Source organism: Narcine bancroftii, chromosome 9, assembly GCF_036971445.1.
Source record: "Narcine bancroftii isolate sNarBan1 chromosome 9, sNarBan1.hap1, whole genome shotgun sequence".
Classification (NCBI taxonomy): domain Eukaryota; kingdom Metazoa; phylum Chordata; class Chondrichthyes; order Torpediniformes; family Narcinidae; genus Narcine; species Narcine bancroftii.
In genome coordinates this window covers 26,037,773-26,051,107 of record NC_091477.1, presented here as the reverse complement: position 1 = coordinate 26,051,107, position 13,335 = coordinate 26,037,773, and the positions used below count along the sequence as shown (strand labels likewise).

Genomic DNA, 13,335 nt, shown 5'->3' with positions numbered 1-13,335 from the left:
GTAAATCAGATCACCCAATGCCAGGTGGTCTCTACCATTGATTTAAAATGGGCATATCACCAACTCCCCATCTGCCAGAGGACTGTCAGTATACTACATTCAAGGCAGACAGTCTCCTCTTCCACTTCCTAAGGGTCCCTTTTGGGGTTACCAATGGGGTCTCCATTTACCAAAAGGAAATGGACCGGATGGTGGACCAGCACAAAGTCAAGGCCACACTCCCATACTTGGATAATGTGACCATTTGCGGCCATGACATGCAGAACTATGACGCAGACCTGGAGAAATTCCTTCAGTCGGCCAAGGTGCTCAACCTCACATAACAAAGCAAAGTGTGTGTCCCGCATCACGCCTGGCCATTCTTGATTGCGTTGTGGAACACAATGTCATTGGGCCAGACCTCGACCATATGCACCCCTGATGGAAATCCCGCTGCCTCACAACCTTAAAGCCCTGAAGAGGTGCCTTGGATTTTTCTCTTATTATGCCAACAAAGCCCAACGCCTAGTGAAAGCCACATCCTCCCCACTCCCGGCAGAAACATCGTGGATTTCATCTTCATCAAAGGAGACATCACCAAGGCCACAATGCATGCCGTGGACGGGTCCATTCCTTTCCAAGTGGAGAGCGTAGCCTCTGCTTTTGCCCTAGCGGCCACCTTAACCAACCGGGCAGACCGGTAGCATTCTTCTCTCACACCCTCCATGGCCCTAAGGTCCGACATTAAGAATGAGGCCCAGGCAATCAATGAAGCAGTGAGCCACTGGAGGCACTACCTGGCCGGTAAGCGATTTACCCTGGTGACTGACCAACATGCAGTCGCTTTCATGTTCCACAACAAATAGCGGGACAAAATCAAAAATTATAATATCCTGAGGTGGAGGATAGAACTCTCCACCTATAATTATGATATCCTATACCAGCCTTGGAAGCGGAACAAGCCCCTGGATGCCCTGTCCCAGAGGACAGGGCAAGCTCGCAGTCCAACTGGCACCATTCTCTCCACGATGACCTTTGCCACTATGGGATCACTAGGCTCTTTCAATTTGTCAAGGTTAAAAACCTTTTCTACTCCATTGATGACATCCAGATCCTGAATAGAAATTGCTAGGTTTGCACCGAATGCAAACCATGTTTCTACAGGCCCAATAAGCCATATCTGATCAAGTCTACTCGACCCTTTGATCTCCTGAGCCTGGATTTCAAGGGGCCCCTAGCCTCGTCCAATTGAAGCCTGTATTTCTTCAACATTGTTGATGAATACTTCCATTTCCCCTTCGCCATCCCCTGCCAAGATATGACCACAACCACTGTTAAAAAGGCACTACACGGCATCTTTGCACTATTCAGGTTCCTGAGCTACATCCACAGTGATTGGGAGTCCTCTTTTATGAGTGATGAGCTGCGACAGTACCTTTTGGCATGGGTCATAACCAACAGCAGAACTACGAATTATAACCCCCAGGGGAATAGACAAGTGGAGTGGGAGAACACTATGGTATGGAAGGCAGTTCTACTAGCATTAAAGTCCAGGGGTTTATCCATCTCTCACTGGCAAGAAGTCCTCCCGATGCCCTCCACACAATCAGATCCCTCCTGTGTACTGCCACCAATGCCACGCCTCATGACAGACTGTTTTCCTTCTCCAGGAAATCAGTGTTGGGGACAATGCTACCATCCTGGCTGACATTCCTGGGCCCAGTCCTGCTCAGGAGGTATGTACGGGACCACAAGTGACTCACTAGTCGAGAAGGTCTACCTCCTCCATGCCAACTCCCAGTACACTTATGTGGTGTACCCAGATGGACGTGAGGACACTTTCTGTATGGGACCTAGCCTGCACAGGAGACCCCAAGACCACAACTGACCCATCACCATCTCCCACACTGACCCCCTCTTCCCCCACCTGGGCACCCTACCCCAACCCAGGCACCAGCTGCTGCAACTATCACAGCCAATCCCCACCACCCCTCCCTGACTCCTGCACTGTCCAACTCGCTCTCGCCCCTGCATACACTAACTGCCAACATACTCCTAGCTGACCAGGAACCGGCAGCTGCACCACAGCCAGTACCACAATGGTCCACAAAGAGTAGAAGACTACCAGACAGGCTGAACTTGTGATGGACACTGGACTTTTCCCCACCGAGACTTTTCTTTTAAAAGAGGGGGTGTACATAGTATCTTTTTTCTTTGGCTTGGCTTCGCGGACGAAGATTTATGGAGGGGGTAAAAAGTCCACGTCAGCTGCAGGCTCGTTTGTGGCTGACAAGTCCGATGCGGGACAGGCAGACACGATTGCAGCGGTTGCAGGGGAAAATTGGTTGGTTGGGGTTGGGTGTTGGGTTTTTCCTCCTTTGCCTTTTGTCAGTGAGGTGGGCTCTGCGGTCTTCTTCAAAGGAGGTTGCTGCCCGCCAAACTGTGAGGCGCCAAGATGCACGGTTTGAGGCGTTATCAGCCCACTGGCGGAGGTCAATGTGGCAGGCACCAAGAGATTTCTTTAGGCAGTCTTTGTACCTTTTCTTTGGTGCACCTCTGTCACGGTGGCCAGTGGAGAGCTCGCCATATAACAGGATCTTGGGAAGGCGATGGTCCTCCATTCTGGAGACGTGACCCATCCAGCTCAGCTGGATCTTCAGCAGCGTGGACTCGATGCTGTCGACCTCTGCCATCTCGAGTACTTCGACGTTAGGGATGTAAGCGCTCCAATGGATGTTGAGGATGGAGCGGAGACAACGCTGGTGGAAGCGTTCTAGGAGCCGTAGGTGGTGCCGGTAGAGGACCCATGATTCGGAGCCGAACAGGAGTGTGGGTATGACAACGGCTCTGTATACGCTTATCTTTGTGAGGTTTTTCAGTTGGTTGTTTTTCCAGACTCTTTTGTGTAGTCCTCTAAAGGCGCTATTTGCCTTGGTGAGTCTGTTGTCTATCTCATTGTCGATCCTTGCATCTGATGAAATGGTGCAGCCGAGATAGGTAAACTGGTTGACCGTTTTGAGTTTTGTGTGCCCGATGGAGATGTGGGGGGGCTGGTAGTCATGGTGGGGAGCTGGCTGATGGAGGACCTCAGTTTTCTTCAGGCTGACTTCCAGGCCAAACATTTTGGCAGTTTCCGCAAAGCAGGACGTCAAGCGCTGAAGAGCTGGCTCTGAATGGGCAACTAAAGCAGCATCGTCTGCAAAGAGTAGTTCACGGACAAGTTTCTCTTGTGTCTTGGTGTGAGCTTGCAGGCGCCTCAGATTGAAGAGACTGCCATCCGTGCGGTACCGGATGTAAACAGCGTCTTCATTGTTGGGGTCTTTCATGGCTTGGTTCAGCATCATGCTGAAGAAGATTGAAAAGAGGGTTGGTGTGAGAACACAGCCTTGCTTCATGCCATTGTTAATGGAGAAGGGTTCAGAGAGCTCATTGCTGTATCTGACCCGACCTTGTTGGTTTTCGTGCAGTTGGATAATCATGTTGAGGAACTTTGGGGGACATCTGATGCGCTCTAGTATTTGCCAAAGACCTTTCCTGCTCACGGTGTCGAAGGCGTACATAGTATACACAATAGTATACTTGGTTACTAGCACTGTGTATATGTTTGGTTTATACGTATGGTGGGCCCGCCTTCCCTCGATGATTCCACCCCCTGGAATCCCCTAATAAAGGTGGTAATGCCAAGACCCTCCCTCAGTATGAGTCCTGGGATCAGGCCAGAACTGGAGTATGGTCCAAATCTTATGGTTTTAAAAGCCTTTCATCCTGCAGCTCCAGTCTTTTGGTATTATTGATAGTGTATCAAAGTGTTTGAGGATTTTTTTCATTATGATGAGAATTCTTCTGTCATCTGAGGTGGAAGTCTTCCTTGGTCTACTAGTCCCTTTGCAATTACTGAGCTCACCAGTATGCTCTTTCTTCTTAATTATGTTTCAAGCAGTTGATTTTGGTAGTCCTCAGGTTTGGATGATATCTCTTACTGTTTTATTCTTGTTTCTTGGTTTCATAATGGCCTCTTTGACTTTCATCTGCATAACTCTACACATCTTGTTAAAAAATGGCAACTACAGACTCCAAAGGTGAACAAAAGCTCAGTAATACCTGAGTAATTACCTATGAAGTCAAATATCCCAAACATTGTGGTGCCCTGAATTAGGGTGACCATTCCAAAGGAGGACATGGCCAAAATATACATACAGTGTGTTTGCATTTGTTGTTTTTGCAATAGCATTTAATTTAAACAGTATTACAAAAACAAGAAATGCAAACACTGTATGTATGTGTGTGTGTGTATGATTATATACGTGCGCGCACACTCAAACACACACACTTTATTTGTAACCTATGACCATGTCCTCCTTTGGAATGGCCACCCTACCTGAAATGGGGGAACTACAGTATGTATAAAAAGAGCTGTATTTTCTACATGGTCAAATCAAAATGTTTACAAATAACCTTGAATAAAATCTGGTATGTGCACTTTAAGAACATGTGAATTATTTGATTACAAATTTAAAACTATGGAGCACAGGGGCAAATAAAGGAAAAATGTCCCAAACATTATGAAGGGCACTGTATTTCTGGAAAATTAAAATTAAAAAAAATCTACAACTGCTAGAATAAAATAAATAATGCTGGAAATATTTAGCTGGTCAGAGAGCAACTGTGCAAGAGAAGTAAAGTTAACATTTTAGGTCCAGAACTCTTCATTAAAATCTGTTCTGATGAGGGTTTGTGGACCTGAAAAAATAACTCTGTTTTCTTTCCACTGATTTTGCCTGACCTGCTAGATATTTTCAGCATTTTTGTTTCTATTTTATACTTTTTACATCTGCAGTTTTAAAATATTTTCATGTAGGTGGATGATCTAAAATAAAAACAGTTGACGCTGAAAACCAAGAACATCTGCAGAAAGAGTTAAAATTCAGTATTGTACAGTTCTAGTTCAGTAGTTCAGATTATTTGATCTGAAATGTTAATTTTATTTCTCCTTCCACTGATGCTGGCTAACCTTCTGAGCATTTCCAGCATTTTCTATTTATATTTCAATATATTTCCATCTTAACCATTAGATAGGGTGTTCATTTTTGAAGATGATGATAAAGGCCTTGCTTAAAATCTACAGGCATGTCTCAAGGCATACAATCACAACAGAAACACAAAGTAACCTTATATGGTCCAAATAATTTTCTATACATCATATAATACTCCAGTTCACTACAATTCTCAAGATCATTTGAAGCCACAAATACATGTGACCATCAAAATACTAAGGAGGGACATATTGAGACAAGAAGAGAATTAGTAAAGGATTATTTTTCTCTACAGGTTAATAAAATGTCCACAAAATTGCATAAAAATGTAGCATGAATGGTAAATTAAAATTAATGAATCCTTTTTTATTTACCTTTGTAAATACTGGTGCAATTCCTGTTGATGATCCTGAATAAATGGAAAATTGGGGTCTTTGAGTCTGTAAAAAGCAAGTTAATTAAAACGTAGCTATTTCACTAATAAAAGGGGTGTGGGGGTATTTTTTCAAAAATGTACATTTTCATCCTTTGAACATTAGAGGCAAAAAGAATTTCATTAAAGTTTTCAATAGATTTGACGTGGTATCATTGGTTCAAAAGCAGTCTAAAAATATTATGAACATTCTTCTGATATTGATTTTTAAGGTGGTTTTACCTGATTGAATTGTATTGTTCTGTCTAATATCATTTACTTGAGAATTTAATTTGGTATTATCCAATTGAAAGCAAATCATGCCAATTTCTAGTTATCCATTTGTCGCTTTAGACAGCAGTTGATGTCTAGCCAATCACTGTTATTTAACATTGCTTTTCTTCTACAAATGTTACTCCCTTTCATTGAAACATTATCTTGAAAGTGAAGAAGACTTCTCGAAGCCTTTCTACAATCATTTAATTTTAACAGATGCATTGCTGTTCACTACCTGTTGGGTATTGTCGGATGATGTCTGAACCAGCTTGGTGCACATTTGAGGCTTTGCAGAACGTGCCGAACCTTCAATTCCCGAAGAAGAGGCTAAAGTTAATGACACCGTTGCTGCTTTCCTCTGTACCCTGATGAGAAGAGTCATTTCATAAAATGGAAATTAATAACTTTGTTTTATGGAAATGTCAATATTTGAGGTTTATCCTATTTTTATCAGATTGAATTATTGGATAGCATTGGATAACAATCTTGCTTTAAGTTAAAAAGTTAAAATTTGAGTTCATTATTTTGGTAAAATGTGGTTTTGGGGAGGATTTAACATGCTGTAAGGTTCTAAGATTTTTGATGTTTGTAAAAAATCTCATGCTGCTCTTTTAGAGAACAGCAGAGACATCCCGCTTGATTCTACTTTATCAATCATCTTTAAAAGCTGTCAGTCTAGGTTTGTGGTTCCTTGGTGTGGTAAATTAGAAGTTTCAGAGAAACCCCTCAATTGTTACTTATTGAGATTAACAACTTATCCTCAGAACTACAGTGTGACCCAGTCACTAAATCAATAGAAACAGTTGGAGGTGACAACCATAATATGTTAGTGATGGTAGATGAAACTTAATATAATGATATTTGAAGTTTAGAAGAAAAATGGACAATGTTCTAAATGGTAGATATGAATAAGGGTCAGATATTTTTTTTAAATTTAGACATACAGCATGGTAACAGGCTATTTTGACCCATGAGCCCAAGCTGCCCACCAATTACACCCAGTTAACTTACAACTCCTGGTACGATTTGAATGATGGGAGGAAACTGGAGCCCCTGGAAAGAAAAACCACGCAGTCCTGGAGAAAGCTTACCAACTCCTTAAAGACAGCGCAGGATTGGGACCCCAGTCCCTATCGCTAGTACTGTACCAGCGTTGTGCTAACCGTGTCATTACTGGCTGTTTCAAGTAATATATTCAATATATTACTTTAAGCAGCCAGTAACTATGGAGAAGTAATTAAGAAATAGAGTGCTATGCTTTACAGCCAAAAATTTTGACCATACTGAATGATGGCTAGATCACATTTTCTCCAGAAAATGTTCAGACACATAACAACTACTGGCATTCTAATAAAACAGTGTAATGGTGTATCCCTCCATTTGAGGTGTATTGTGGGAGGTGGGGGGGTGGAGGGGAACAAATAATCTTTCTCTTTTTATGCTAGGATGTGAAAAATAAATTGTTAAATCCTCACATTGCTTTAAATCATACCACAGCTCAAGGTTAGCAAGCTTAGGTTATTACCAATCTTTCAGAAAAATTGTGAGATTTTGGGTTCCAGGTTTGAAAAATAAAATCAAATGTTTTACTGAACATTTTTAAACAAGTTATTCCATACTTACTGAGGCATGATGTTTCCTGTGGTTCATGGATCTGAAATGTTGTTCTTTCTGTCAAATCTGTATCAACCAAAACAATGGAATTTAATTAAATCAATTTAGAACTAACATCATAATTTGATATTTAAGTCTGCTCAAGCATGGGTTGACGCACTGATATAAATCAAAATATTTAAAATCCATTCCAACACAAAATGTTGACTATGAAAACTGTTAACACTTTCAGTTACTGTATATACACTTTTGATTAAATTACATTGCATCGTTGTATTTCCTTTTTATATAAATGGGATGTCATGACTAACACAATGCTACTACAGCACCAGCGATTTGACAGCGGTTCAAATCCAGTGCTGTCTTTAAGTTTGTATATTCTCCCCGTGTGGGCTTGGGTTTTTCCTGAGTGCTCCAATTTCCTCCCATCCTTTAAAATATATAGGGTTATAAATTGATGGGGTGTAATTGGGTGGCATGGTCTCTGGGCCGGAAGGGCCTCTAACTAATTACATCTAATTTTGAAAAATTTGTTGTATCTTATTAAGATGGGAGTTTTTTCCAATAAATAATGTGCTTATTTTGTTTCACTGCCTTCAGGTTTCATAGTTATCTCACAATTTCTAAAGACATTTAGCTACAAAAGCAAAAAAAGGAAGATGCTGTAAATCTGAAATTTAAAAAAAAAACCCAGAAAATGCTGAAAAATGTGGAGAATAGGCATTAGGAGTCTGATTTATTTCATGCTCAACTACTTTTCCACAGAGGCTAAAATAATGACACCTGTTAATCTGCTAAAATTGGAATTCAGCAACAAGGCAAATCTAAGTGTATTTTCCTTTTCTCCATGATTGTGTACCCCAGATGATTGTTCAGTGTGCCGATATAAATGCATACCTTCATAACAGTTCATATATTTAATACACTTAAGCATGGTATTTTGCAGAATTATTTTGATTTTTATTCTAACCTTTCACTGTTGTTGACTATCATTAATTGCATAATTAAAACAGCAAACAATGCCAGTTAATGCTGCTACAATTTGTGCAGCTCAATGCACCACACTAAGTCGATGCAAGCCTTATCTCTTTCTCTGATCCTCTTCTATAAGTGTTATGGTTGTCAGGGATATCTGTCTCCAACCTCCTCTTTCTCCTGCTGCAGGAGAATTTGCTTGGCACTTGGTGTGTTTTGAATTTCATTTCTAAATGTAAGAGTATTTAAGAATATTTCTAAATATAACAGAAATCTTTTGTTATAAAGCTCTCTAATAAATCACTGATATGTAGCCATTAAAGTGTAAATGAAATCATATGGACAACTATTGCTTCTAACAATCCCCTCATTTAAAAAAGCCTTTATATGTAGCAGTTAATTTATTTTTTCTCTTTGCTGCTATGTTTTAAACATTTATTATAGACTGATTTTCATTACATTGTTAAACTCGGTATTATGGTATATTCTATTTGCTTCGCATGTAGAGTATATAAAAGAATCCCTTCAGAAAATGTGAAAAGGACAGAATTTGATCCTGTGTATCTGGAAGCACAATCACAGTAACCTGATACTAGTTTAAAGCCATTAAATTTTGGAGATGTTAATCATGAAAAATAGAAAAAAAGAATCAAAATATTAGAGAAAAAAAATTTGCAGAATTCTAAAGTCCAGTTAATTAGTGGAATTTTTCGCTTATCTTACCAAATTCCCTCTATGGCTATACAATATCTAATAATGGAACACAAACTCCAGTTTGGGAATTTTGCATTTTAATTACTTACATATTGTTCTATCCAATGTGTTAATTATCAATAATATTTGAGCCAGAGCCAAAGTTAACTGCTTCTCATTTTTCGTGGACTTTACTCTGGATCAGTCAGACTCAAGAGGACTGCTTATCATTATCATGTTATATATAAAATTGGGCATCTGTCAAATAATATCCAAAAGTCTTTTTGACTTGTTATTTATTTACTCATATTCATGTAACTCAAATGAACAATTGATCATTAGGAGTAATTGATCACAAACTGCAGAAGCTTCCCATTCTGAATTTGGTGTTAATATTACTGATGTTTCTGTAATTCAACCAAATGTTTCCCACAATCCAGGGTTGTTTTGAAGAGAGGATCTTTGGCTCAGCACTTGTTAACTAGGATTTATCATTTATCACTGTGTGGTCTCCACAACACCAGTGTGGGAGTACATCTCTAGTAATTCTGGTTGAAAAACCTTGCATAAACTTAATTAACTGTATTTGGTTAAGTGAACAATATTACTTAAGGTTCTATTTGCATTTGCCAGAAATATTATTATTCCCTTCAATGGTTGAGACAAGAAAGTTTTTTTTGTGTTACGTCAAACTCAAATCTGTCCTTGAGCCATTCTCAGACTGATTGCGCAAATCATTAGTACAATCTTTGCCAAGCTCTTTCTTTCTTACCTTTGAAGATCCTGATGTTATATTTTATATTGTATATAGATATGCTTTTGCAAGATAAATTGTGGGATTTTTAGTTAGGCAAGCGCAGATACAAACACTTCAGAACAGATCTCATTTAAAATGCTGGAGCTCTGCTCAAGCCAGACAGTCCAGGCTCCGAGTGCCTTTGCAAAATCTTTGAAGAATGCCTATAAGGACTTCACAAGTAGGTGTTAATTGGACATGCTGTGAAGTAATGTATTATTGTTTTGGAAAGCAACAGATAAACGGATTCAGAAGATTGGGTCTGGTGCCGCAGTCTGAGTGCAGTTTGCTGTTCTAAGAGGGTCATGTAGTTTTCTCTGTGTGTGTGATAGAGAGAGAGAGAATTCAGTTCTACAGTTCAGCAACAGCAGCTGGGACTGGAACAGGACAAACTGGCAAGCTTGTGAAAAAACCCCATTTTGAAGACAGGTTGTGAGTTCTTAGTTCAGCTTGGTCAAAGCCCTTATGGTCCATACAAGAGGAGATGGCTGGCTGTAATTAGGAAAACAAAAAGGAACTCTGTGGTGACCTGAAAGAAAGAGGTTATCATCTAGAAAACCCTGATGGGACAAGTTTCCTTGGCAAGACACTGAAGTAGCTGATCAGAAAGAATCAGTGTGGGTGTCCAACGAGCAACAAATCTCTCTCTGAAAACCGACAAGAACCTTCCTGATCAGTAACCATTTGCCTTTCAAGTATCAAAGCCTGGTGAAATTCATAAATGTTGAATGCTGTGCACAGTATAAGAATTGCTTGATACTGGTGAACTTGGAGAAGTGAGATTGGACTGTGAATCAAAGAACTTTTCTGAACTTATACACACATTACATACATTAGAATTAGAAGGGGGTTAGGTTAAGTTAATAGTGATAAGTTAAAGTGTGCTTCTGTTTTCATGTTTAAAGATAATTAAAAGCAACTTTTGTTTAAGTAACCATTTGTCTTGGTGAATTTCTATTGCTGCTGGGTTTTGGGGTCTTCTGGGCCTGTAACACTGCTCTCTGGTAGACAATCAGCTGTATAAATATCCTTCAAAATTCTTACACCAAAGCAGATTTTAAAAAGGAGGGAGTTTTTGTTTGTTCCTGAAAATGAATGTGATGGGGAATATTGATGAATCATTTACCTGTGCCCATTGCTTCTGTTGTAGCCAACAGGACACCTTCACGTGTCTGACTTATTCTCAAAATTGGTGTATAATCCAGGAACTATCTGCAAGTTTATTGGCTGAATGTCTTAGCATGGAATCCTTTATAAGTGGCTAACATCTACTAAAACTAGATTATACCAATGGGAGAGTAGATGGTAGTGGTCATTGCGAAACACTGTTGTAGAGATAGTATTACAATCATGAAATATGGGTGAGAGGGCCCTGTGAATTTTAGGCTTTGCAAAGGTAGCAGAGATGCTAAGTAGAAGCAATCTGATTTATCTGCAGGATAAGGAGGCTGTACAGACTCTCATTTCAAAGGCAGATGAAAGTAACTCTGGTAGTCAATTTCAGCATTCAAGTTCTGATGACGAGAAGCAACACATATAAAATTCAAGTTCACACAGCAGTCAGTGAATGCTTCTCCATGTATTATTAATGACATTTGAAGTGCCAACTGCACCACTAACCTCAAACCTTGATCATCCACTAGTCAGTAGTCTCAATCAGGATTGAAATACCAACTATTCTCATCCATGATTGGAGCTTCACATAATTCATACTGCTGGACACTTTAAAAAATGCAAGGACAATCAGCTATTCAATCTTGACAGATCCATTCCCCAAACACAATCAAGCACTTAGTAACATGGTCTTGTCCTGAAAGGGATAGGGAAGTATGCAAACAAAATAATGGGGCAATGTTAAGATATGAGTAGTTACAGAAAACATAGTATTTAAATTATTAAATAACTGAATCAGATGACAATAATAATGGTCATTGTATTATCATTAGTTGTGTCTTAAATCGCAAGTAATGGAAATCACCTGGCTCCAGTGTTTACATGCTCAGCACGTGATATCCCAAACGAATATTCTACTGTATTCTGAGATCTATCATAGTAATAAGTTATCAGAATAACAGGTGAAATTGTTCAAAGATGTTCTCAAAATCTTCTTTTCAAAATATGTCTCATCCTCACTGACCTATGGGAATTCCTGGTCCATGTCAGGTCAAAATGGAGAAGGGGTATCTAAGATGACTCCATGTACTCTGAGTCTTTTTTGGAGCACTTGAAAGCCCAGCAGAAATGGATGAAGTGCACCATCGTAGCCACCCACCTGTTCACCATGTTCAAGTGCCTCCTGCTCCACCTGTGCCAGTCTGCAGATCTCACATTGACCCATCAACCTAAGGAATCACCTCACAATCCATAGGACTGAATTGAATTAAATTATTCTGGACTCCAAGGGATAGGTGAAGAATGGGAAGAAGTGTGCCTTCACAGGAAGTACTCTATTGGTTTGATTGGTTCAAGAAGACAATCCTCTTCCATCTTATCAAATACTTAAAGATGGGTACTAAATGCTGATCTTGCCATGACTATCCTTGAATTTCTTGATGGTGAAAGTCACTAATATGGAAGATGGATAAAATATCCTTTGGCGAAACATCTTGTAGGTGAAGCAGACTGAATCCACATTGTCACAGGTTGGAGGAAGTATGCATCAATCACTACATTCAGTGCTCCCACTACATCAGTGTGACAAAGTGCAGACTTGGGGGCAATTTTGCAGAGCAACTGTGCTCGGTTGACAATAGCCATCCTAACCTTTAGATTACATCCCTTCAGCTTCCCTTCCTGATGCCACACTGACCTGTCCATCCTTGACCTCCACTGCCAGAGTGAGGCCCAAAGTAAACCAGAGGGTCATTACTACATATTCTGCCTGGGCAGTCTACAGCCCAGTGATATGAACATTGAAGTTTCCACTTTCAGATAATGAGTCCTCTCTCTTTTTCTGAACTACTTCCATTCTTCCCCCTTTCTTCTCTCCTCCCCAATTTTAGACTGCTTTACCACCCACCCTCCAGCCATTATCATCTCCCTCCCTCTTTAATTCCATCAACTTCCACCCACATTTATCCAAGTGGATTCTTCCCCCTCTCCACCCTCCCCCTTTTGTTCCATCTAGTTATACCCTTATCATCACCCTTTTTTTAAAAAAAATCCGATTCCTGCACTCTCCACATCATCCTCCCACACACCCAACTCTGTATGACTCACCATCCTCCACCTGAATTCTTTTTCTCTCTTGCCCCTCTCACTCCCTTTTGACTGGTATCTGCCTCTGTCTGTCATCCTTCACCCTAGTTCACCAATCTTCACTGTTCCCTGTCCAACTCCTCATTATTATACTAGTTATCTCCCCTCTGCACTCTTGATGAATGGTTCTAGCTCTAAATATGGACAATTATTTTTTCTCTTATTTATGCTACTCAACCCACTGAATTCTTCCAGGAGATTGAGTTTTGCTCCAGATTCTAGCATCTGCTGTCTCTTACATGTCAAATGGAGAAGATTACATTGTCTCTTGCAAGATCTGGGCATTGTCTGGCACTTGT

The 13,335-nt window shown here is 40.2% G+C and overlaps 1 protein-coding gene across 3 annotated transcripts in view; it reads right to left on the bottom strand.

Moving 5' to 3' along the window:
- LOC138743328 (myotilin-like) overlaps nucleotides 1-13,335 on the bottom strand; it is a 73,274-nt gene that overhangs the window by 50,645 nt on the left and 9,294 nt on the right. For 2 of the 3 annotated variants that reach the window (XM_069898503.1, XM_069898506.1), the window contains exons 2-5: nucleotides 11,399-11,588; nucleotides 7,324-7,380; nucleotides 5,936-6,065; nucleotides 5,387-5,452 (exon numbers count right to left, since the gene is read on the bottom strand). In XM_069898503.1, coding sequence (XP_069754604.1) covers nucleotides 5,387-5,452; nucleotides 5,936-6,065; nucleotides 7,324-7,331 — 204 coding nt within the window. In that variant the 5' untranslated portion in view covers nucleotides 7,332-7,380; nucleotides 11,399-11,588. The remainder of the gene's footprint in view (nucleotides 1-5,386; nucleotides 5,453-5,935; nucleotides 6,066-7,323; nucleotides 7,381-11,398; nucleotides 11,589-13,335) is intronic. The other variant, XM_069898505.1, reaches the window with a different exon arrangement.